This window comes from Helicoverpa armigera, chromosome 29, assembly GCF_030705265.1.
Source record: "Helicoverpa armigera isolate CAAS_96S chromosome 29, ASM3070526v1, whole genome shotgun sequence".
NCBI classification, from domain to species: domain Eukaryota; kingdom Metazoa; phylum Arthropoda; class Insecta; order Lepidoptera; family Noctuidae; genus Helicoverpa; species Helicoverpa armigera.
The window spans coordinates 3,740,842-3,767,534 of NC_087148.1; the positions used below are offsets into that span (position 1 = coordinate 3,740,842).

A 26,693-nucleotide genomic window follows, 5' to 3' on the forward strand; every position below is an offset into this window, starting at 1 on the left:
CAGTTTGGAATCGTGTTAATTTGAGAACAAGGTAAACAATAATAGTACTGTTTTTAAATATGTATAACTTGACTTATATGTATTTTTAACACGCTTTTAATTGGTCAAACCGTATGTCACTATGTAATGGAATCTTATCATCCTCCGAGCCTTTTTCCCAATCATGTTGGTGTCGGCTTCCAATCTCACCGGATTCAGCTGATTACCAGTGCTTTACAAGAAGCGACTGCCCTATCTGACCCCCTCAACTTAGTTGCCCGGGCAGCCCAATACCCTTGGTTAGACTGGTGTCAGACTTACTGGCTTCTGACTACCCGTAACGACTGCCAAGGATGTCCAATGACAGCCGGGACCTACAGTTTTACGTGCTACATCCGGTTAGACTGGAAGCCGACCCCAACATAGTTGGGGAAAGGGGTCGGAGCATGATGGGATAGCATAGAGCTCGAGAAAGGGCAGAGACTTATTTTTGTCCGGTTGCGCGAAGTCGTTTTCACAAGACACGAGGACCATCTGTAACTATCATACATTGTATTGTAAGGTGATTCATAAATTCTAAATATAGATGCATTTAAAACGCAAAAGGTTTATTATGAATGTATTTAGGTACTATATCTTGTTCTGTATATCGGTTGTGTCGTACCTAATCCTATCACATATACTTTATGGTATTCTATGGCGAATTGTAAAAAAGTAACCTAATCCATTCAGTGGTTTAGCCACAGGAGTCATTTTTTATTTTCAAAATTTACAACATCATGTGTAATTCAGAGATAAAGTTAGGTGTATCGAATGTTTTGATCAGTTGACAGCTGTCAGTTTTCAAGGAAGAATTTCAGTTGTTTGTAATGACTGACTTTTATATGGTGTTCTAATTTTCGGTAATTTTTATTCTATTTACTTATATATGAAAAATCTTTGTTTTTCTTCTTGTTAGTCGACATATATTAACCAGTATATTAACGCATTTCATTTAATGTGATTGTGAATGACACACCCGATATTATATATGTTGTGCATATGCAGAGGTAGATACTTATGCTATGTTATGCATGCATGCATTAAGTACATGATCAGACAGCCATACAAAATGCGTGGGAGTTGATTATATGAAGATAATAATTTTATCTTGGACTTGCGGTTGGCGTCATTTGCGTTTTATGCTTTGCAAATTAAACGCGGCGACATTAATATTTAATACTAAGTGTTTTCCCGCGGTTTCACTCGCATTCCGAGGAAACTACAACCCGGGTAAAATATAGCCGATTTTACTAGGGGATAATACGGCTGTCATTGCACATCCTTGGCAGTCGTTACAGGTAGTCAGGAACCAGTAAGTCTGACACCAGTCTAAACAAGGGGTATTGGGTTGCCCGGGTAACTGGGTTGGGGAAGTCAGATAGGACAGACGCTCCTTGTAAAGCATTGGTACTAACTACATCCGGTTAGACTGGAAGCCGACCCCAACATAGGGAAAAAGGCTCAGAGGATATAATGTGGCAAAAAAATGTATCTTCTGGTGTACTCGCTCTAGCAAACAGTAACAAAATGCGTGCGAACATTTTTAAAATGTCTTTAAAATTGCGAAACTAATTTGCGAAAAATAAGTATTATGTGAATTTTATTTATGGACCAATCAATTCGTGAAAACCGCATACAAATCGGTTCAATCTTTTTTGAGCTTGTTGCAAACAAACAAATAGTCAGTCAGATTCGATACATAAGTAATTATAAAAAAAATATTATTATTGGCCCTAATCATTTTAAAAATATTCAAAAAGTTTCAATACCAATAAAAAAATAAAATAAAAATATACTTCTAGACTTACCGTAGGCGTTTAAAAGCCACATTATAATTAAAATCATATTCATACCTCGTTAGCAGTTGAACCCGCGATTATTTGTGTTTATAACTGTAATCAGACTTATCGGATCTTGTAGAACATGGGTTAGGAGAAAATTTCTGTACAGTTAGGGGAAAAAGCTTTCGTCTAGATTCAGATTTTTTTCCTTTCCCGTGTGAGAGGAGGCCTGCGCCTAGCAGTGGGGCGATTAAAAGGCTGTAACTGTAACCGATTTTTAAGCTAAGAAAATTGTTACACATGATGTTAATGATAAATAGGTAAATTAGCTTCTTAAAAATTTAACTCGTTGTTTTATATAAATATTTTTAAACGATTCTTTCTGATTTCTGTCGGATTTTAACTAATATTTAAAGTCCTCCAACATCATGGCCATTATTTTAAAACCAGCTTTTACTTCACACATCCGAATTAAAAGCAGTCTATAAAAAAATCAAATCGGCCCAGTGGTTCCTTAAGTCGAGATGGTACAAGCAGACAAACAAACTCTTCTTACTTATAATACCTATTGGCTGAAAAAAAATATCTTAACTCCTTGTCAATTTTTATATATTTTGTCCCTGACTGTACTTTTTCACCTGTGTTGTGATATCCTACTACTTTTCACTTTTTCTTCAGTAGAGCACAGTGGTGTAGTAATATTTCCTACTGAATTTGTAAAGTGTGGATTTACAGCGATTTTTCATTTTTTATGTTTTAACGTCATTTTTTGTTAAGTACCTATTATAAATTATTTTTATAGGTCCTGAATTGATGTTTTAATCCTTAAATATGCAGTGACACACACGTTCACATTGGCGATTAATTTTCCTATAAGAGACTAAAGTACCTAATTTTGAGAAAAGGTTTTAAATGATTTTCAAGACAAAATGCAAATCATTGTACCTACATTGTGGCTTTATTTTTTGGAAATAACCGCAGTTAATGCCTGATATTTTTGCCTCTTCTTATAAATGAATGCTCTGAATGTAAACCTAAACTTCCAAGTTTTTTTTACTCTCGACTTTTTCCGTGTATTTTTTTTTTTGGTTTTCTAAGAAACTGTTGTTACTACAAGGTTAATTTACACTTAATTTGTGCCTAATTTTTATGCCTGAATGGCTAGCCTTTAGCTACGGTGGTTTTGTCTGATCTAATTAGTGTGAAATAATAATGGCGTCTAGACGAATTCAGAAGAAAAATATAGCCACGGCCGATAGTTAGAATATCTGAAAAATCGCTGTAAAAGAACCACTCTTTAAGTGCATTTTCTAAGTGTAAGAATGTTCGAGACTGATAATATAGAATTTGATGTAATCAGTACAATATCACAGTAAGTTTTAATCTATACTAATATTACAATATCATAGTACTGAATAATTTGTTTGTTTGCTTGAACGCGCTAGTCTTAGGAATTACTGGTCCGATTTGAAAAAATATTTCAGTATTAGATAGTACATTTATCGAGGAATGCTTCTTTTTATCTGGGTGCGCCATGTAGTTCCTACGGGACACGGGTGAAACCGCATAAGAATGTGTATTTTCGCAATTATCATAAAGTATGTGTAATTACGCACAAAAGCTATGCTGACATTAAGGCTTTTTTTTATTAAACGTTCATTAACAAAAGATTTTTGAAAGCCTGAAATAGCTTCCACTATCTAGTTTTTCTCAAAACAATTTAACCGATTTAAAAGTTTCACGAAAAAAGTTTTCACACTAGGCTGAACAACAAACACCTTAGCCCAAAAACCGTTACACTTAAAAACCCAACTGTCAAACACACAACAACAATTCGAAAACCTAACCTCAAAAATCTCAGTATAGATGAAGTAAAAACATAATTATTATTAACTAGTCATGCTAAAATAACCATAATGGACAAGTTGGTGAAGAGTGTTAAATCTTGGCGTGCTCCTAGGCCAAGTGAGGACCTGTCTAGGAGTCAGTACTCCTTGGTGTCTACGGACCTGACGGATGGAGCGGTTCAACTGTGGCTGGGGTTACCAGATGAGGTCAAATATGACCCTGCTTTGGAGCAGTTTAGACAACACTATGAGAAGGAACATGGTAAGTGCTTTTTGATATTTTGATTGTATTTTTAAGTAGTTTCTGTGTGATGTTTTTCCATCACCCCAAGGGAATTATTTTCTTGCACTCGGATAAAAAGTGGACTATGCTTAGGTTGATATATTTGAATCTGTTTCTAGCGCGTTATTGCGGAAAATTCACATCTTCACTAATATCATAAAGCTGAAGTTTACTGTTTTTTGCTAGAGCCAGCTTTTCTCGGAAAATAGTAATGGTATGATTTTAAAAAAATATTACTTTTCATCTGGTTGCTCGATGCTTGATCGACCGGTAGCAAAAGCAAGATTTGAATAGCAAGTAGGATAATTTTGTCTATTTTCTATTTACTTTTGTGATCTGCACAGTGTGTTCTTTTTAAGCACTTCTCTACTTAATATCATCTCACAAAAAGTATACTGTTTAGCCATAATAGCATCATCTTTAACATAGCTCATCCATTATTTCTTTTGTCGTCCCAACGGTAGCCAACTCAGTAATCTTAACAAAGATAAGTACTTAATATCTAGACAGACATTATCCCAGTCTAGATTTTCCCGATATTTGTCACCGTTCCAATATTATTTGTTTATTTTTAGTCTGCTCATCAAATTGTATTGCGCATTTCAAAAGTTCAATCGCATTAAAATTCCTTTCTATATTTGGTTGAGATGGTCCATGTCTGGTTAATTTTTTCTAAATCTAATTTACTTTTTTTTAACAACGTCAAAAATCATCAAATGACCCCTCCCGCTGTGGGTTAGCAGCGGTGAGGGGGTGTCAGACTCTTACTGAATAAAAACCGTCGTGTTCCGTCGCAGGCCTTTTATGTACCAGGGCCGCGGTAACTCTTTCGAACAATCCCGCAGCCCCGGCAGAATCTAATTGACCTAACTTTAGCCTTCTTTGAGGGGCTGGTGGCTAAGTAACAGCCCAATAGGTTAATCTATCAAAGGTTAAAGAAAGTTTCGACAGTATGTGCATATGTGACTTCTTCTTCTTCTTCTTCCTGCCCTGTTCCCAATTTTTCTTTTTCCATTTTCCCCTGACACTCGTCATACTGACACTCACTCCCTTCCTATTCATGTGTGACTATCTGTGTCATAAATAGTTCTCCGTGATTCGGAAGGCACGTTAAATTGGTGGGTCCCTGTTGTCATTTGAATATCTTTGGCTGTCGTAACGGGTAGTCAGAAGCCCGGAAGTCTAGCAGTCTTAACAACGGAAAAGGGTCGCGGAGTAACTGGGTTGAGGAGGTCAGATAGGTAGTCGCTCCTTGTAAAACACTGGTACTCTAGCTGCATCCAGTTAGACTGGAAGCCGATCCCAACATAGTTGGGAAAAGCTAGTCAAGCCATGATTGTTTTCGTATAAAGGCGATGGTTTTTACAAGGTCCTAAAAATACTTAGAATTCACCACTGATGATGAAATATCCTTCAATTTATCAAATATGGCTTTTCATGTGATAATAACACCATCTATTTAACTCTTGACCTGTTCCTAAATGGTAACTGTTTATTGACAATAGCCATATTTGTAAAATTGCGAGTAAATAATAATTTTGTTACCTCGATGATACAAGGTTCGTTGTGAGCAAACTTGGTGGGTAATATAAGTAGCTATGGTTTTAGGAAATGCCTTGTTATTGAAATACTTAGGTAGATACTGAAATTGCTATGTACCGCCTGTGGTTTCGCCCGCAATCTGAGAGAATTACCGGCTTCCAAAGAAACCTACTGCTGATGTATACGCAATGTGTATGTATATAGCAATAAACTTTTTTTTCTTAGCTTATATTGTCCCAATGCTGGGCAAAGGCCTCCCCATTTTGTCTCCATACCTCTCGATCTTTTGAGTTTTCCCACCAATCAGGGTTGTAGGCATCCAGGTCGTCCCGCCTAGTAATATACTTAGGTAAGTTATATAACTGTGAAGTTATATCAAAATCTGTTCGGTAGTTTTTGCTTGAAATAGTGGGTAATATCTAGAGCAGAGAGGTAAGAAATGATCTGCGTATCCTTTTCCCAACTATGTTGGTGTCAGCTTCAAATCTAACCGGATGCAGCTGAGTACCAGTGTTTTACAAGGAGCGACTGCCTGTCTGACCTCCTCAACCCAGTTACCCAGGCAAGAAATTACCGCTGTAAAAAATGTGAGAAGAATTACGTGTCTGTCTTTCATGGCCAATTTGTGCATGGCAAATTGGATAAATCAATATAGTTACGATCAGTAGATCATTTTGAATTCTAGGAATAGGGAATGAATCTATATCTATACTTACCTACTAAATGTAATATAGAGAAAATATTTTTGTGTTTGTGTATACCATAAAAGCTCCGAAACTACTCAACCGATTTGAACAATTGTTTTGAACAATCCCTGCGTAACATAGGTTATATTTTATCCAAATACGAGATGATGCCCCGGCCAAAACCACGGGAAAACAGCTGAAATAGTAATTAATATTTGGTGTAGCAAAGAAAACGCTTTAATACGACAAAATAAAAAGGCTAAGCACTCGATATTATCTCGAATCAAAACACACCGTGTTTACCAAAGATTTTTTTGTCATCGAGCCAAGTTCTAAGCTATATTTAAACCGGTTCTGTCTAGTTTATACCGGTACAGCTATATGTTGTTCTGCTGTCTCTCTCTGTCTGGAATCTGTCTCGTTTTAATGAGACAAAAGTAATTAAAATTCTATTATAGAAGTTTATTGTGTCGTTAATTTTATGGGAATAGTTATTTTAGTTTATGTGTAAGAAAAATATTTATTTATTTTTAATTACTCAGATGTCCTAGGGTTTATTTTATCCTAGCACAGGCAGTAGTTTATACGGCTGTCATTGAACATTCTTGGCAGTCGTTACGGGTAGTCAGAAGCCAGTAAGTCTGACACCAGTCTAACCAAGGGGTATTGGCTGCCCGGGTGGCTGGGTTGAGGAGGTCAGATAGGGCAGTCGCTCCTTGTAAAGTACTGGTACTCAGCTACATCCGTTTAGACTGGAAGCCGACCCCAACATAGTTGGGAAAAATGCTCGGAGGAAGGACAGGCAGTAGTTTACAACTGGACTGACAACTGGTTATTCTCTAGATTTCAGCAGTGAAAATAATTATACAAATCGGTTCAGTAGTTTCAAATCCTTTAGGCTACAAAGATAACCAACCTGTATAAAGAACTGGTTGAAACCAGTTTGACCCAGAATCAGTACCTTTGATTGTTTACGTTTTATTATTACTTAAGTACGGTGGGTTTTGTACATACATGACCTTGTATGTAGCGAACGTAAAACAATAGATTTAGGACAATCATAACTAAAATCTTCCACAAGGAAAAATTGTTTTTTCTCTAACAACTTTACACAAACAAACAGAAAATATTTCCTCTTTTTTATTTTAGGCTTTAGGATAGGGTTAGGCAGAACATAGTAGATAGACGTTTTTGAAAAGCAAGCGTATTCACTCATCTTAATAAGTATAAGTACATAAAAGAAAATTATGTTATTTACACCACTTATGACTCAAGAATGGCTGAACCGATTAAGCTGAAAATGAGAGGAGAAGTAGCTTAGACTGGGGAAAAGGACATAGTAGGTACCATTTTTGTCACCATCTGGCTACGGAAAGAATGGAAGAAGTTATCTCGCGACGCAGGTAAAACCGCGGCTGGAAGCTAGTTCAATATGCGTATTTCATCCGAGAAAATTAATGAAACTACGGAATTTCTGGTCTAACATAAGCCTCACATTAAGATTTCAAATATAGCTATTTCAATACCGCCTGAGCTATTTAGTCTGGCTAGTATTTATAAACAAAGCTCTAGACTAGGCTATATTTAACCGGTTTGAAGCAGTTTGCACCGCTCTGAACGGTAGGTGAATGCCCTTTTGGAAAATCAAATTATATGATGCGGGAAATTGGTTTGTCGCTATTCTTAGTACTTTGTTTCTATTTCGCTTTTATGCCCTTGGTAACTACTAGATCGATTTTAATGAATCTTTTCAGTAATATAAAGAACTAGCCATTTTCCCGCGGTTTCAACCGCGTCCTGTGGCAGCTACTGCCCGTACCTGAATAAAATATAGCCTATGTTACTCGCAGACAATGTAGCTTCGTAATATTGAAAGAATTTTCAAAATCGGTAGGTTATGAGTTTATCCATTACAAACAAACAAAGTTTTCCTCTTTATAATATCAGTACCTACCTATTCATGACATACCTACCTATAGTTTAATTTTTAACTATAGGCGGGAAATCCCTCAACGCAGTTGAAACAAAATTGATGTTGCAAATGTTGCAATCTAGACACACGGCAGTGTGTCCGCCAAGTTCGAGCAAAAAAGGCGACACACCGGCCGTGGGTTATATTACACGAACCATTTCGGGCCAAATTCGACCCCCCTGTAACTCAAAATCTATTTTATTTACGCATATCAAATTTCTAGTATCCTTTGAGACCCCCTCACTTATCTAAAATACAAAATTTCATTAATATACCTATTGTAGGTCTTGAGATATTGACGTCAGAAAATCGCTATTTTTACTATACACTTATTCACTTATTCACTTATTCACTGATTCACTGATTCACTGACTCACTCATCAAAAACCTAGACCACTTCCAATGGTCGTATTGACTTGAAATTTGGCATGGAGGTAGGTCTTTATGTCAAGGTAAAGGGAAAAATCTGAAAATGGCCAAGTGTGAGTCGGTTTCAAAATAATGAAGGTGTTTTATACCCGGTGTAAATTTATACCCCTAAGGAACTAAAACGAACTAAATTTATCTATATTTATATAATATATCTTCGAATGGTACAAAGGTTTGTATTTAGTCAAAGTAAAGTAAAAATCTGAAAACGGCCAAGTGTGAATCACTTTCGAAAATAACGAATGTGTAACTTTGATCCACGAACATAATATATGATAACATGTCATGTCAGTCAGTTGGTAAATCTAGTCCATTTAGTTAATCTAGTTCATTTCTTTGTAAGAAACATAGTGCATATTAAAAAATCTAAAAGATAGTATAAATGAGACATTTCTTTAACTAACTTCATCATAAGAAAAAAATAAAATAAACAACCTTACAAAAATAAATGAAATCCCACCCAAAACAAAAATGTGAAAGACTGCCAAGTTCGATAATATGGGAATGCTTCGCCTATAAAAGAAGTGAGATCTGAATAAGTACCAAGTTCCATACACATACCTCAGTTAAAAATAGTTACTTTTTAATGATGATTACTTGGCAAGTTTTAATAGAAAATTAAATACTTGATTCATTGCGTTTAGTAGGTTTATAACAAGGTGTATGAAAACTTGCCAAGTAACATCATTAAAAAGTAACTATTTTTAACTGAGGTATGTGTATGGAACTTGGTACTTATTCAGATCTCACTTCTTTTATAGGCGAAGCATTCCCATATTATCGAACTTGGCAGTCTTTCACAGTTTTGTTTTGGGTGGGATATTGTTTTTCTCGCAATTTTTACGATTCCCAATATTTGTGATATAACAAGGCTTCTTATTTGTAACAAATTCTACCATCTTTTGCATTGTCAATCAATCAATTTTCGTTTTGCCCCCGTTTCACGTTAGTCAGACCATTAAATTCTGATTTTTCACATCTGGCCAGACTATAGTCTGTCCTTGACATGTTTAAAAGGCGATAACACTAGAGTATGTATATTTATTCTGCCTGCATATGCTGTTCTCACGATGAATGCAGGCGAGGCCACGGTGGAACGTATGTATGTTAATAGTGTAGATGCAACGAAGAGTGTTTGTATCTTGTAGGAATTTGAGATGAGAAGTTATTTAAAGGGAAAATAATCTAAGGAGGTAACAACTTATTTGTACCCCAAAGGGTCCGGCGCGACTGAACCGAGTTGAAAAAATCTTTCACTTTTCGGGAATATATTTTATCCCCAAGTATATAGCCTATATTTTATCGGTTACAGTATGTAGATCCCACGGGAAGTGAATGAAATCGCGAGAAACAGTAATTATGTCTATGTCTATGTATTAAGTCATGATAAGCATAATTATGATGCAAAGGAATAAGGATCATACTGAGAGGAAGATTTTGAGGATGATTGTGGATACGGATATATGTAGTGGAACAGGACGACCAAAGAAACGAAGGATGGATTGTGTGAAAGACAATATGGCTAAAAAGAATGTTACTTATGAGATGATGTCAAACAGAGAAGTATGGATGAAGAAGATGCTGCGCCAACCCCAAATAAAATTAGGATAAGAGCAGGAGGATGATGATGATGATATCCAAGTAGATAGACAGATTTTAATATTTATCCAAGTTTAAATAAGATTTCAAAATTCTCTACAACTGCGAGTGAAATGGCAAGGCATTAGAAACTACTAGAAACACCGGTTTAAACTAGATAAAACCGGTATCAGCTATAGATTTGAACTATACCTCTCGAGAGTCATAAGAGCGGTTTTATGACAGATCATAAAGATGAACTGATAGGAAGATAATTACACTCTTAGAGGATATTGTATGTGTTTTAATTAGTTTTTGTTATTAAGTGTTTTCAGTTGGAAGAATAATTAGCAATTTGCCTTCGTTAAATACCTTTTTACTAACTTAATCTTTGGATTAACATTATTAGGGGTAATAAAATCATCATCATTATCATTAGCCTAGCTATTTCCCCGTTGTCCCATGTTGGTCCCGTGGATGGGTGACCTCTTGCCATGACGAGTTCTTTCATTTTCGGCACTTTCAATTGGTCTGGTAATTTAAACATCTTTGGCAGTTGTTACGGGTAGTCAGAAGCCAGAAAGTCTGACTACCAGTCTTACCAAGAGTTGACCAAGTAACTGGATTGGGAAGGTCAGATAGGCAGTCGCTCCTTATAGGACAATAGTATTCAGCTGCATCCCGTAAGACTGGAAGCCGACCCCAATACAGTTGGGAAAAGGCTAAGCTTATAGACTGAATATATAATTTTCATGGGTTTTACCGATAGGTAGGTACTAGATATATTTTATTAAAGAAACCTACAAAATAATGGTCTACAAGCAACAAACAATATACATAATACACTCATACGATTTGTTTCGCACACGCTCTTAGCGTTGGCGAACTGGTTTGATCCAGTGCAAACTGGTTACATATACAGCGTGTATACATGTTGTGTGCTGCTGACCTGTCTACCTTCGAGAGTGCATTTAGATGCGCTTTCACCTAGGTATTGGTAGGGGATTTATATAAATATATTACGGCTTATTTTATCTTAGTTAGGAACTAATCTGACCCCAACATAGTTGGGAAAAGGCTCGGGAAATGATGCTGATGATAAGGAACTTATCTATACTTAAAAGTATTTCTAATGATATATTTTTTTTGTTTGTAAAATTATTATGAAACGAGTAATCTCTAGAAGCAGCTATACCCATTTTAAAAATTTTATCTCTCCAAGAGAGTAGTCGGGGTCGACAGCATAACTTTCCATCTTTTTGTATGGGTGTGTATCACCCTAGATTAGTCCTAAAATCAAGCTGCTCTTCAAAATTTTAGAAAATCCTGAAGACCTATGCCTTACTCGGGAATTGAACTCGAGATCAATTCATAAATTGCATTATTAAATAAAACATTTCGAGTTTAGAAAGCTTAAACATGCTGTATAAGAATATTTTTAAGGAAAACGAAAGATATTACATATTTTTATTTCGCAAGGAGAGATCTTAATGTCCCGACAAGGAAAATATTATATATTTGTCCTTAAAAGTGACCTTTTTTGTATTTTTATGTGCAACCTTTAGCAACTGAATTCATTGCATAAGTTGCAGCTAAAATAGCTAGCCTTTTCATTAACAACGCTTTTCAATCGAACATCCTTTCTCCTCACCGTCCCACTGCCTGTTTCTTCAAAGGGAAATCATCAGATGACCCCTCCCGCTGTGGGTGCAGCGTGAAGGAGTGTCAGACTCTTACTGACTAAAACCCACCATGTTCCTTCTTAAGCCCTTTATGTACCTGGGCCACGGTAACTCGCGCTAACAATCCAGCAGTCCCAAAATATGGCACCCACAAAAAACATATATTTCAATATATGTACCTACTTTAAGTATCGTATGTCAACACGATATTTTGAAAACGATTTAAAAATAATCATTGTCCACTTACATTATTTGGTAAATTGGTCAATTTTGACAATGACACCAGCTAATAATGACAGGAAATTATCCTCAAAAATATGCAGTAATGATCACTATTATTGTATGTTTAAAAAAACAGCTGTCGTCAAAACTAGGTTCCGTGACACAAGTTTGTTTATTTCAATTTGAACCTCAGAAATTGCCGGGGCTGCGGGATTGTTCGTAAGAGTTACCGCGGCCCCGGTACATAAAAGGCCTACGATGGAACACGACAGTTTTTCGTCAGTAAGAGTCTGACACTCCCTCACCGCTCGCTGCTAACCCAAAGCGGGAAGGGTCATTTGATGATTTTTGACGTCATTAAAAAAATATAAATATGTATATTGATATATCTTACTAGCACGTGTAACTAAATGAATATTAACGAGAATCTCAACCCAATTATCTTGTTCATTAAATATGTTAAACTGTATCGTTTATTGCACTTGCTTCTGCTACTAGTTTTGCTCGCATACCGTAGGAAATTCACTCACCAAAGCCTATAAATCTTCCATAGGTAAATGGGCTATCTAAAACTGAAAAAATGATTCAAATCGGACGAGGAGTTCCTGAGATAGGCCGCGTTCGGGGTGCTGAACAAAAAATCTTTATAACTTATGTATATACATTAAACACATAATAATGATTTTGGTACATACTTATGTATAACTAGCACACTAGTTAGTAGACATAATGACAGTCGTAATAATTATAATTGTGATGTTTCTCATCGCTTTGAATACACAAAAAAAACACCTGTTGTTGCTTAGCAACAACCCATTTAGAAAACACGTGGTTTTAATGATCATCACGTTTTATAACTAAATGAGATAAATATAGAGTATCATAATCATTTGTTTAGCCTTATCCCAACTATGTTAGAGTCGGCTTTCAGTCTTACTAGAAACTACTGAGTACCAGTGTTTTGTACATGTACTAACTGCCTATCTAATCTCCTCCACCCAGTTACACGGGCAATCCGATACCCCTTGGTAAGACTGGTGTCACACTTTCTGACTTCTCACTACCCGTAAAGACTGCTAAAGATGTTCAAATGACAGCCGGGACCCACCAGCTTAACGTGCCTTCCGAAACACGGGGGAACCCGTTATGACAAGATGGTCACCCATCCATGTACCGACCTCGTCAAAGGTTACTTAATGACTATAAAGAACTAAGGTTAAGTTGCACCATTTGACTATAACGATTACCAAACCATAACCAGCCGTATATTTTATCAACATCATCATCTCAGCCATAGGAAGTCCACTGCTGAACATAGGCCTCCCCCTTAGATCTCCACAGATACCTGTTGGAGGCGACCTGCATCCAGCGTCTTCCGGCGACCTTTATAAGCCGTATAGGTACTTAAAATTGGCGATTTAACAACTGAAAATGGTTCGGTTATCGTTATAGTTAAATGGTGTAACTCAACAAGATTTAACTCCATACATGATTCATTGTTTACGGAAACGCAACACGTTTGAATGCATTATGTTGCAACGTTGCATTTGTTATGAGAGGTCAACGGCCTTTAGGTGAAGGACCAAAGTTGATGCAATGTTGTTTTGTATAACTATGGTGTTTAAGTATGGTGATGCGGGTAGACTGAAGTAAATAAAGATTTCTTTTTTTGGCTTTTTATTTCCTGGTCTTATTTTAAATTAGCTCTTGTCTTACCAAGGCGAATTCATCGAGAGTTACCCGGGTAACTGGGTTAAGAAGGCCTATGCAACTCGGTGATTGTGTAGCTTCTCATAACAGTGAAAGGATTTTTAGAATTGGTTCGGTAGTTTCGGAGCCTTTCGAGCACAAAATTACAAAATATTCCTTTTTATAATATTACTATAAATTGGTACGCGTGTTTTTACGCCTGCTCTTGTTATATATGTTCCTATGTGGGCCAATATTTATATTTCTATTGCAATCCATTCTCATTAGAGTTTGATCGGAGTTTGATTGGCATTTCTACGATAAGATACACACTTGAGCTATTTTAGTTTTCTACTTTTGTCTTTTGGTTGGTAACGGAGTCTTTGTTTTAAGTTATATCATAAACTTCGATGACCACTTACCATCAAGTGAGCTGTTCTGATTTCAGTATAGTATCTAATCAAATTCTCAAAAACTATGTAGAATCTTGTGTAAACTATTTACTGGCACATTACCTTTGTATAACTCGCCGACTCGGGTACTTCTGAAAACTCTTGAGCTTACGCATACAAAAGCAAATGCATGTATATTTACACACACAAATATGGTGCTCCCGCGTTCGTGCGATAACATAACACATCTAAATCTCAGCATATTCTTCGTCAAATACCTAAACTCTGTAATCGCTTCCTCTTCATCAGAAAAGAGTTTAGTCCAATTCAATACTTTTATCGTAGGTACTGTCAAAACCCCACCGAGGGTGTCCCCACGTTGTCGTCGTGGTGGGGCTTGCGTGCTTCTAGGATCCTGGAGCTCTGCCGGTAGAGTCACTCATGCCGGAAAGGTTCAGGGGAGAAGCCAGACGAAGAGGGACCCAGGGAGGGGCCGCTCCTGACCAGTCGACGCTTGTGGACATGGCAAGGATGCGGCCATACCCGCAGAGGTGCAGGCGCACTGAAGCGGCGCTCGTTTGCTCCTCGTTCAACGAAGAGCAAACCTTTTGGCGGGTTTGCTGAGCCGGGATGGCTGGACAGCAGACGGAGGCATGTCTAATGCCGCCGCCGAGGGCTTGGCTTAACCGCCCGGCCCAGAGGAAGGACACCTCTTAGATAAAAAACCACCTAATCCCAAGTTTCGGGAGCGCGGCGAGGGGATGAATGGCCGTGGGGGACACGGTCGTTAGCGCTCCCACCTGTTGGGGCCAGCCGCCCCCAACAGTATGTAGGCTTGCCCCGGTATGAGGCCACTGCCGGGGTGGACAGGAACTTGTTCTCATGCTCGTGGGACGTATATGGATAGTAATATTAAAAAAAAGCCAAACAAAAAAGACGATAGGGAGTGGGATGCGGACTCGGACTGCGAGTCCGTATCCAGTGAGGAAACTGCGGGAGACTTCACGGTCCCCCGCAGCAAGAAGGACCACAGAGTCGAGGCCTTCCTCAAGAGGAAGGCGGACGACCTGGGGTCTTCCTCCGGTGGTCGCGGAGCTTCGGCCAAAAAGGCCGATAGGAGGCTCGTTCGCGACAGGGGCAACGAAGGAGACCACCAGAGCTCCTCTGAGGAGGACGCATCGGCCTTCGGCTCTGACCGGGAGAGGAGGGCGGACTTCGCGAAGACAGTGGAGTCCGCCTTCAGAGAGGTGACCCTTAAGAGAAAGAAGGCCAATCGCAATAGCGCGATTGAGGCCGCTACCGCCTCCATCACCGCTGCAGCGGTGAGCAATTTTGGCCTGGCTCCCAAGAGCGAGCTGGCCAAGTTGCAGGAGCAGGTAGCTCGCCTCACGGCCAACTTGGGGTCTCTCGTAGAGGAGAATAGATGTCTCCGGACGGAGATAGAAAGGATGCGCGAGCAGGAGGCGGAGCGAAGCGGGGCCACCTCGCGGCAACCGCAGTCCTCTCCAGGGGAGAGCCAGGTTCTGGCCCTGGTTCGGCGGGAGATGGCGGCCTTCCAGGCTCGCTTCTCCGTCCTGGAGGGCAGAGTCCTGCGCCCTCCCCTCGCGGCGCCAAAGCCCCAAGCAGCCCAAAGGGCCTCTTATGCGACTGCGGCAGCATCGGCACCGAGCGAACCCCCCGTCGCGGCGCCGATCGGACCGCCCAGGAGGGCAGCCGCCCAGCCGAAGCCAAAGGCTGCGACGGCGGTCCGGGCGCAGAGGACCCCGGTGCCACCCCCAGCACCGGTCCCGTCGTCATCACCAGTGGCGAGACGCCCCCCAAAGCCGACTCCGTCAGCGACTACTTCTCCTCCCACTCAATCCGAGTGGCAGGTGGTGGGGGAGAAGAAGAAGAGAGGAAGGCGGCCAGAAAGAAAGCAAAGGCAGCGCCGCGAGCGAGCCGTCGCGGCTCAACTGCGCGCCCCTAAGACCGCGGCTGTGGTGCTCACACTACAGCCGGACGCGGTTAAGAGGGGCGTATCGTACCGCGACGTGCTCGCTAAGGCAAAGGAGGCGGTGGACCTAGCTGAGCTGGGTATCACCGAGGGCCTTCGGCTCAGGGTGACCGCAACGGGCGCCCGAATGCTGGAGGTCCCGGGAGCGGCCAGCGGGCCCACCGCAGACGCTCTAGCCGAGAGGCTCAGAGCGTCCATAAGTGCGGACGATGCCCGAGTCTCCAGGCCCTACAAGTGCGCGGATCTGCGCATCATGGGCCTGGACGACTCGGTCACTACGGAGGAGGTGGTGGCCGCCGTCGCTAGGACGGGTGGGTGCTCCGCCGATGAAGTCAAGGCGGGCACCTTACGTCTCGACTTCAGGGGCACGAGCACCGTTACGGTGAGCTGCCCCGTGACGGCAGCCAAGACAATCGTCGACGGCCGAAGATTGTTGGTTGGCTGGGTGTCGGCGCAGGTCAAGCTGCTTGACCCCAGACCACTGAGGTGCTTCCGATGCCACGTTGGGCACCATGTGGGAGTTCGTTGCACCTCGGAGGTCGACCGCAGCGCCCTCTGCTTCCGCTGCGGTCAGCCCGGCCACAAGGCCGTGTCTTGCAGCGCCACGCCGCACTGCACTGCATGTGCGGCTGCTGGAAGGCCAGCCGAACACCGGGCGGGGTGCAAGACCTGTACCCCACCCGTCAAGACCAGGGGCAAGGGTCGGCCGTCCGTCGTCGCCACAGCCGCAGCTCCCGCGGCCGCAGCCACCTCCAATGATGCCGTCGCTGCCGGCGAAGTCGCCGCTGCTGCTGCTGCCGCAGTGCCCGCTTCTGGGCCTGAAGAGGAGGAAGACGTGATGGAATTCTAAAACGGCTCCACTACGCTTCCTCCAGGCGAACATCAACCACTGCGCCCGTGCCCAGGACCTGTTGCTCCAAAGCATGGCGCAGTGGTCGATCAACATCGCCGTGGTCGCGGAGCCGTACTTTGTCCTTCCCAGGGATGACTGGGTCAAGGACCTTAGCGGCTCGGTGACCATCATATCGTCGGCCGCCGCTGGTACTCCTTCCCTCGAAGGGGTGAAGAGTGGAAGGGGTTGCGTCGCAGCACGGTTCGGGGAGATAGTTGTTGTGGGGGTATACTTCTCCCCGAACCGAACTCGCCGAGTTCCACAACTCCCTCCTGGAGTTGTCTGTCGTCGTCGGAAGCTACACCCTCCCTGTGCTAGTGTTAGGGGACTTCAATGCCAAGAACTTGGCCTGGGGTTCCCGACACACGGACGCGCGGGAAGGATGGTGGAGGACTGGGCGCTGGAATCAGGCCTGGTCGTCCTCAATCGGGGTTCTGTCCCCACGTGTACGGATGCAGGGCGACTCGGTAGTGGACATCTCGTTCGCCAGCCCGCTCTGCTACAGCGTGTCTTAGACTGGCACGTCGAGGAGGGTGGAGACCTATTCCGATCACCGGTATATCCGGTTTGACGTCTCCGCCCAAAATCCAAACGCGCCGGTCCTGCAGACCCCGAGTGGTCCACGTTGGGCGCTAAAGCACCTTGACCGGGAGCTTCTCCTGGAAGCCTCAGTCGTGCGGGCTTGGGTGTCATCACCGGACAGGCCCGCCGACATCAACGACGAGGCGGAGTGGTTCCGGGAGACCATGTCCGAGATCTGTGACATGGCCATGCCCCGAGTCCTGCCAGGACGCGCCCGACGCCAGGTGTACTGGTGGTCCAGCGAGATTGCGGCCCTTCGTGAGGCGTGCGTCGCTGCGAGACACCTGTACACCAGACACCGCAGGCTGCGCATCCGCCCTCCGGATGCAGAGGCCAGGGAAGCGGAACTGTACGAGGGATACAGAGCTGCGAAGACCGCCCTCCAATTGGCCATCATCCAGGCCAAGGACGTGGCCAATACAGAGCTGCTGGGGACTCTGGACAGAGATCCGTGGGGGCGCCCTTACAAAATGGTGCGGGGTAAGCTCCGCCCATGGGCCCCCCCGCTGACCCAGAGTCTTCGGCCTCAACTGGTGGAGGAGGTGGTGAGCGCTCTGTTCCCTTCGCGCGGGGAACACTCTCCCCCGCCCATGGTTCTGCAACCCGCGGTGTCGACTGTGGACCACACATCCGACGACGACGATGTCCCCGAGGTGACTGGGGTGGACCTGAGAGTGGCGGTAACCAGGCTGAAAGCCAAAAATACCGCCCCAGGGCCTGACGGCGTGCCTGGCAAGGCCTGGGTTCTGGCCCTTGAGGCTCTCGGGCCTCGACTTAGGGGGCTTCTCAGCGCATGTATGGAGAGGGGCAGTTCCCACTTCGTTGGAAAACAGGGAAACTGGTCCTCATTCGGAAGCCGGGCGCCCTGCGGACTCTCCGTCCGCATACCGGCCCATCGTGTTGCTCGACGAGGTGGGCAAGCTCTTCGAGCGAGTTGTTGCACACCGCCTCGTTGCGCACCTTGGGGGGATGGGGCCGGACCTCGCGGACAACCAGTTCGGTTTCCGCAGGGGGCGCTCAACGGTGGACGCCATCATGCGCGTGAGATCTCTCACGACGGGGGATGCTGTGTCCCGGGGGGGGGTCGTCTTGGCGGTGTCTCTTGACATCGCCAATGCCTTCAACGCCCTTCCCTGGAGTTGCATTAGGGAGGCACTCCGGTACCACCGGGTGCCGACCTACCTTCGTCGCGTGGTCGAGGCCTATCTGTCGGATAGGTCCATCATTTACCCCGGTCACAATGGGGAATGGAACCGGCGAGAGATGTCGTGCGGTGTTCCGCAGGGGTCGGTACTGGGGCCGCTCTTGTGGAACATCGGCTACGACTGGGTGCTGCGCGCCGACCTCCCTAGCGGCGTCAGCGTGGTTTGCTACGCTGACGACACGCTGGTACTGGCACAAGGGAGGTCGCACCAGGAGGCAGCCGACATAATGGCGCGCGGGTTGCGATAGTCGTTGAGAGGATCCAGCTGCTGGGACTGGAGGTGGCATTGCACAAGTCCGAGGCCATGTGCTTTCATGGGCTTCGGAACGCGCCACCTTCAGGTTCCCAAATTACGGTGGGAGGGGTTACCATCGGCGTCGAGGGGGCGATGAAGTACCTAGGACTCGTCCTCGACGGCCGGTGGAACTTCGTCGAACATTTCCGACGTTTGGGCCCCAAACTGGAGAAGACAGGTGCTGCCTTCAAGCGGCTCCTGCCCAACCTGGGAGGCCCAAACGCCCCCTGCCGTAAACTCTACGCGGGAGTCTTGCGGTCCATGGCCCTTTACGGGGCCCCGGTATGGGCACGTTCGGTTCGGCCGCGAGCTGTACACTACCTGAACGTGCCCCAAAGGGTGATAGCCATTAGGCTAATCCGGGGGTACCGCACGATCTCCCGCGAAGCAGCTGGCCTACTAGCCGGACTACCACCGTGGGATCTGGAGGCGAGAGTCTTCTTGCGCCTGTACGACTGGCGCGAGGAGGCTCTGCGCCGGGGGGAAACCCCGTTGCCGCGACAAGTTGTCGCGCAGCGGGCAGAGCTCCGGCGGGATGTCATGGTGGCCTGGAGGGAGCGACTGTCGCAACCCAGTGCAGGGCACGCCACCATAGTGGCGGTAAGTCCCCTCTTTGAGGAGTGGCTCGGGAGTCACGGCGCCCTCACGTACCGCATGACGCAGGTCCTCACCGGACACGGTTGTTTCGGGAGGTATCTGCATCGAATCGGTCGTGAGGAGGCGCCCGGGTGTCACCACTGTGCGGATAGCCCCGAGGACACGGTGGACCACACAGTCCAGGAGTGCCCTGCGTGGGAAGGGCACCGCCGGGTCCTCGTCGAGGCTGTGGGCGGCGGCGACCTCTCGCGTCCGGCCCTGGTTCAAGCCATGGTCCGGGGCGAAAGGGAATGGGATGCCGTCGCCTCCTTCTGCGAAGCAGTCATGCTCGAGAAGGAGGCGGCGGAACGTCAGAGAGTTCGCACCTCTCATCCCGGCCGCCGCGCTGGAGCAGGTAGACACCACGGGCGCCGGGTGTCGCGAGACGACTCCCGGCCACCGTAGGCGTGGGTCTGTGGGCGGTGAGTTCGGGTGGCTCATCGCTCATGTCTGTTTTTAGACAACAGACCCGTGTCGGCGGCGCGCGTTGTTCCACGCGCTCCTCAAAGAGATGTCAGCAACCCCAGAGGGCCCAGCAGGGCTGGCCTGCCGGGGCTGCGGGTTGTTCGAAAGAGGTACCGCGGCCCTAGCACATAAGGCCTACGACGGAACACGACGGCTTTTAGTCAGTAAGAGTCTGACTCCCTCACCGCTGCTAACCCACAGCGGGAGGGTCATTTGATGATTTTTACGTCGTTAAAAAAAAAAAAGGTACTGTCAAAAACGGCAATTTTCTATACTTATACAAGTTGTATGTAATGCTTGTATAGATATACAAGTTGTATGAAAATGCGAACAACAAGCTGTATACTTATTTTGTTCACCAATTCAATTCAACTATTTTCGCAGGTGGCCTCGGCGTCTCTCGCAAGACCAAGAACGGTTCATCCAAGAGACTGCCGTGCGTGAGTTCTGCTCCACATCTGAACAACAATGTTCACAGCACTAAGGAGGAGATTGCCTTCCTCAATGGCAAGAGTCTCCCGCCTACTGAGGAGAAGAAAGAGAAAAAGGAAAAGACGTAAGTAAAATAACCTAATCTGTATATATTAAAGAAAGTCGTGTAACTTACAAATGTTATAACCCAAAAATGGCTGAACCGTTTAAGCTGAAAATTAGAAAATCCTTCTCCCGGGTCTAAGCAGTTAACTTAGTTAAGGACATAGGCTATTAATAATTTAATTTTTACAACCGGTATCCATTAAGGGTGTTCAACGAAGAACTCTACAAAACATTACATGCAATTTGATTTTGGCTGTGATAAAACACTCGAATTTCAAGAGCATGTATACACTTATGTAAGCCTAGCTGTCCTTCATATATTATTTTCCTTTATCCTCATAAGAAGTTATCTGGACGAGATCGATGTTCAAATGTCATAATTTCTTGATAAATAATACAGATGTTTTATTCCTTTACAGGATAGAAGAAATACCTACTCCCAAAAAGAAAACAAAGGTGAGATATTTTGAAAGAAACCATTTTATCCAGGTGCGGAGTAGTTCCCAAAAGACGCGGAGGAAACTGCTGGTGGAAGCTAGTATTTAACATCCTTAAAAAAACATAAAGCAATAATAACTTCTCTCTTTCCTTCAGATGGCTCAAGCTGGTCACCTACTGAAGATGACAATCCTGGTGGCGTGCTGGATGTTCTTCACCGTCGTCTTCCTCATGTACAACGAGAAGGAACAGCTCAGCAGGCACTCTTCAGTAGCCCCTGGTGAAGTCAAGAGTGAGTTTTGTGTTTTATACTCACACCCAGATAAGCAGTCATCCATGTAAAAGAAAGGTACTCAGCTGCATCTGGTTGACCCGACTCCAACTCAGTAATCATTGTTTGAGAACATGAACATAGCTAGGGATATTTCATAACGCTCACCATTCGCAAACCACCTACTGTTTTACATGGAGTGACTAGCTATCAGACTTCCTCAACCCAGTTACTTTGTAAAACTGGTTACCCCTTGGCATGACCAAATTGTGGCTTTCTGGCGTCTAATTATCCGTAACGACTGCCAAAGATGTTCAAAAGACAGCCGGGTCCACTTGAACGTGCTTTCAAAAACACTAACTGGTCAGAAAAATGGTCACCTAAAGACCGACCGCGCCAAGCATTGCTTAACCTTAAGATTGATCGACTTATGCAGCTATTACTTAGCCCCGATCTCCTTCATTAAATTAAAAAAAATTAAGGTGTTTTCGTATATTCTAACCTACATATTTTTTTCAGGTTACACTCTTCAAACAGATAAAGATCAACTCTCAGTACTACTCAAACTAACCGGACCATTCGTGTCTGAACAAAATGAGAAGAAATTAAATTCTAGTGATAAGCTGAACATGCCCAGAATGGATGTGTGGCTTGAAGGAGACGGCTATGAGGCTTTCAAAGAAGATACCAATCAGGTATGATAGAAACTACCTTTTCAATACCATATTCTATATTTTTTTTATCTCACGAAAGCGGGTAAATGTGATGATGATGATGTCCTCCTAGCTGATTATTGCCTACGGCGGCTGTTCTCATGTAAGGAGGTTAACCAACTGCGCAGGACATATTATAGTGTACAAGCATTTGCTTGGACACAAGTGCACTCACTATTCCTTCACTCTCGTAGCCCATTGGGACGACAATCCGACACAACCGGAGAGAAATAAGGCGCAGGACCAGCATGTACGGGCTCTCCGATGCACGGGTGTATCAATCACCAACCAACTTGTAATTGTACATGCATATTGTCTTTATATGCGTAAACTCGGGAACGCTCAGTAATGCTCACCGAGTCATACAAAGACAATGGTGCGTGTAAATTGACATACATAGTATATGTATAGCTCACCCGCTTTTGTGAGATAAAAACAAAGATATTTTATCAAAGACAAAATATGTTTTTGGTAGAATCATCTCTTAGTAGATTTGGAATTCATTCATATCTATCTATCTCTTTAGATATCACTGACATATCTATAAATCATTTTCGGAGACAAGGGCAAAGTCAATATTAACTTTATAGATTCACTATCTATTCCCCCTGGGTTCTCGTGTTCTGAGGTATCTACTTCCCGCACCCGGAAAAAAAGGCTCTAGCTAGAATATGTGTGTATCAAATTTCATTTAAATTGGTTATATATTTTTAGTATAAAAACGGGACACACAAACAGCCACTTTCGCATTTATAATATCAGTAGGTAACGATTTCTATTGCTACATACCCAAACAATGCAACTAGACTATATTCTAATTTGATTATCATTTTTCTGCTTTCAGTCCTCCCACTGGTTACTCTACCTGGACCCTCACGACCAAATAGACTTCACCCTCGGGGAAACCAGGTCCCAGGTCCTCAAACTGGATCCCACCACCACCAGAAGATCCCCCAATGTCAACAGAACTGTGTATGCCGTGAAGATTTCCACCACAGCGAATACGACGACCCCCTTTGCGCTGAGCTATAGCTTAGACCCCATAGAATTGTCAACGGGGGTCATTTATGCCTGTATGCTTCTGTGCGCGCTTTATATACTTATTATTTTTGAGGTAAGTTCGATTTGGAAATTTCTTCAGTACATAGCGTAAGGATAGATGAAGTCAGCTATGCAGTATGCTGAGAAGGTCCTAGGCTCGATTTGAGAAAGTCAGAAAATTATATTTTTGGGTTTAACCATCATGAATATCTTACGAGTAGCCTAGAATCTGGATTTCAGCTAGTGTCACAGGTAACTGAAGGAAATAAATAGTCGTTTAATCAAACTTCTAGCCATTTGCTAGAACAACGCCATTCAAGCACACTATACTTCATTTAGCCGTTTAAAAAAAGAACAACTGTTTTAAAAAAATGTTAAATTATAAAACTAGACGAGTAATTGAATGACGTTGTTCAATCAACAGGGTAAATTTTTCGTTAAACGGCTTTTTCAATCAGCTGCGAATGCCGCGATACAAAATCATTTTTGTGTACCTAAGATCGTTGGAATCTTGGCTTAACACTGTCACGCTACTAAAGTGAAGTCTAGACAGATTCTCAAGTCAGATTGAGTAAACTTGTCCCTTATCGCTCATCCACGCGGCTCCTTATCAGTTAGAAGACAGTTGACATACATACAGTTACGTGTCAACATAGCTCATAACATTATTATCTAGTTTATTTGACATTGACACTAGATTTGTAACTGAACACGTTTCTTCTAATTCAGGAAAAACATCATCTTTATCAAAACACACTTGGTATAGACTTATCTGGTTATTGAACATCTTTGGCAGTCGTTACTGGTAGTCAGTAGCCAGAAAGTCTGGCAACCAATCTTAAGGGGGTCAGATAGGCAGTCGCTCTTTGTAAAATACTGGTACTTAGCTGCATCTAGTTAGACTGGAAGTCGATCCCACTATAGTTTGGAAGAGGCTAGGTAGTAAATACGAAGTGAATTCTATTGGTTTCAAATTGACGCCATGGCATAAAGACATTTCCTAATTCACTTGATTTGACCTCACTACATAGTGCGCTGACCAGTATCAAAGTATAGTTCGCACCAAATAAATTAGCAATTGCAACGAAGGCATTTAACTCCATACTCATTTGTTTGTACAGACCTTATCCAGAATGTTTGCTTGTACAAAGTTAGCTATAGACTTCACAATAGTCAAAAATAAACAAAATACTACTGCACACGTCACACGCATGAGGAGTCAAATGGCTTTCTTCAGAATTGCAAAGTTCTCCACCCCCCACCAATTCTCGACCAAGCCTTTCAAATATGCTTCTACTATTAATCATACCTCCTTCTTCAGATTATAAACCGCACCATGGCAGCAGTCCTGGTCTCCACCACATCATTGGCAGCTCTAGCTTTAGCTGGTGAAAGACCGTCGCTCCCGGAGCTGATCTCCTGGTTGGATGTAGAGACTCTACTGTTGCTGTTCAGCATGATGCTTCTAGTCGCTATCATGGCTGAAACTGGACTATTTGATTTTTTGGCTGTTTTTACTTTTGAGGTAAGAAGTTTGTTTGATTTTTCTTTTTCGCTTTGAACCCATTTCACGGTCGTATCTTAAATTAAGAGTGACATGATGGGCTGTTTTACAAGTAAAAATATATGAACGAAGTATTTAATAAGAGAATTGGAAAATTATCTTTAAAAAAAATATCAAAATGAAGTCAAATTAATCATCAAAGTTATGTAGATAGATGTTTGATGAAATGTACATAGGTACCTTGGACACCAATATCTATGTAAAGGTGAAAGAAATCTGGACTTTAAAGTCTGAAATCGCCAGTCCACTTTGAGCAAAAGTATGATGATGATGATTATGTAGATGACGATGCAAAAACCAGTTAAAATGTTAATTTAAAACCCATCTTAACTCAGAATCCCTTCCAGCACGTGTGAGATATTTTAATTGTTAATGTCATTATAATTATATGACAGATAAGATAATACATATTGACGCAGACCAGACAATAATGGTGACACTTAGTAGACTCTTTGGAATAACAATTTATCAAAGGATTTAAATGTCTTTAAGTTCTGTGGAATACTGATACAATAATCTGACTGTCTGTATTTCTGTCAGTGTTAAACAGTGAATAATAACTTTGTCAGTTTTTCTAATAAACTAGTATAAATATTTCGTTTCACGAAAGCGGTTAAGCCTACATGTGTGTGTAAATGTAAATTAACACTCTTTTTGACTCGTACACTACTAAGCACTCTCGACCATCAAAAAGTCGTTACCAAATACTACTAAGATTAGTCCTTTTTTAACTTTAACATAGATGTTCAAAATTCTAAAAAGGCACTCAGGTTTGGAAAAGTCAGATAGGTAGTCGCTCCTTGTATAACACTGGTCCTCAGCTGACATCCCATTAGACTGGAAGCCGACCCCAAATGAAAAGGCTAGGCAGATGATAACTTTACTTTTTTCTCTTACAGGTAACAAAAGGCAAGATTTGGCCGCTTATAACTCTTCTAAGCGCCATCACGGCCATCATATCTACGTTCCTGGATAATGTTACAACTGTTCTGCTCATGACTCCTGTTACCATCAGGTAAGTGGTTCGAAGATTATCAGGGGTCTAATAATACGTCTCAGAGCCCGATGGGACGGTATTCTGACATAACCAGAAAGAGATCAGGCGCAGAACCGACATTAACGTGCTCTCCGATGAATCAACCACCAACTTCCAGACTACGGGCTGCTTTGTGAAAGTTTATAAATCCTACAAAGAGATTCCGGCCCGATCCGGGAATCGAACCCGAGATCTCAGTCATAGCAGTCGCGCTGGCGACCACTAGACCAACACGGCAGTCAATCAGGGATCTATGGGATTTTTAATAACTTCTCTGTCCCATGAGTCATATGTGATACACACCGATTGTTTAACTATTGTGATGGGATAGTTGAAGAGTTACCGCGTTTGACACAAAGGGCGACATCATATCAAGATTGTTTATATTTACTTAGTTAAATGCGTAATCAAAGTGGAATGTTTAGTAGGTAGTCCTTTTCAAATATCGCAAAGATACTGAATCTTGTAAAAGGCTTGATCTTGTAATCGATTATAAAATTAAAAACTACGTCTTTCCCCTGATCCTGATTTCTTATAATACTGGTTGGCACACTCGGATCAAAAGTAGATGACAATCTCTAGAGTATCATCTAAATCTATTTAGCCGTTTTGTCAAGAAAATATTACCAAGACAAACTCAATTTCTCATTCCTAATCTTAAAGTTTTTTGTTTCCAGGTTATGTGAAGTAATGGACCTGGATCCCATACCTGTGTTGATGTCTATGGTGCTGTTCAGCAATATAGGGGGCACAGTTACCCCTGTGGGTGACCCTCCAAATGTCATTATTGCGTCCAATAAGGCTGTTGTACAATCTGTAAGTATAATTTTATGACATTTCTAGCGAATCTACCCGCGTTCCGAGGAAACTACTTCATGCATTTTGGATAAAAGTGGCTTATG

General features: G+C 42.9%; 1 protein-coding gene across 9 annotated transcripts in view; it reads left to right on the forward strand.

Moving 5' to 3' along the window:
* LOC110381385 (P protein) overlaps window positions 1-26,693 on the forward strand; it is a 49,219-nt gene that overhangs the window by 11,209 nt on the left and 11,317 nt on the right. For 3 of the 9 annotated variants that reach the window (XM_064042507.1, XM_064042503.1, XM_064042508.1), the window contains exons 2-10: window positions 3,664-3,911; window positions 20,576-20,747; window positions 21,148-21,184; window positions 21,323-21,458; window positions 21,957-22,132; window positions 22,995-23,264; window positions 24,513-24,716; window positions 25,655-25,770; window positions 26,469-26,607. In XM_064042507.1, coding sequence (XP_063898577.1) covers window positions 3,719-3,911; window positions 20,576-20,747; window positions 21,148-21,184; window positions 21,323-21,458; window positions 21,957-22,132; window positions 22,995-23,264; window positions 24,513-24,716; window positions 25,655-25,770; window positions 26,469-26,607 — 1,443 coding nt within the window. In that variant the 5' untranslated portion in view covers window positions 3,664-3,718. Of the gene's footprint in view, window positions 1-3,552; window positions 3,912-20,575; window positions 20,748-21,147; window positions 21,185-21,322; window positions 21,459-21,956; window positions 22,133-22,994; window positions 23,265-24,512; window positions 24,717-25,654; window positions 25,771-26,468; window positions 26,608-26,693 lie in introns of all 9 variants that reach the window. The other 6 variants (XM_064042504.1, XM_064042509.1, XM_064042510.1 and 3 more) reach the window with 4 other exon arrangements.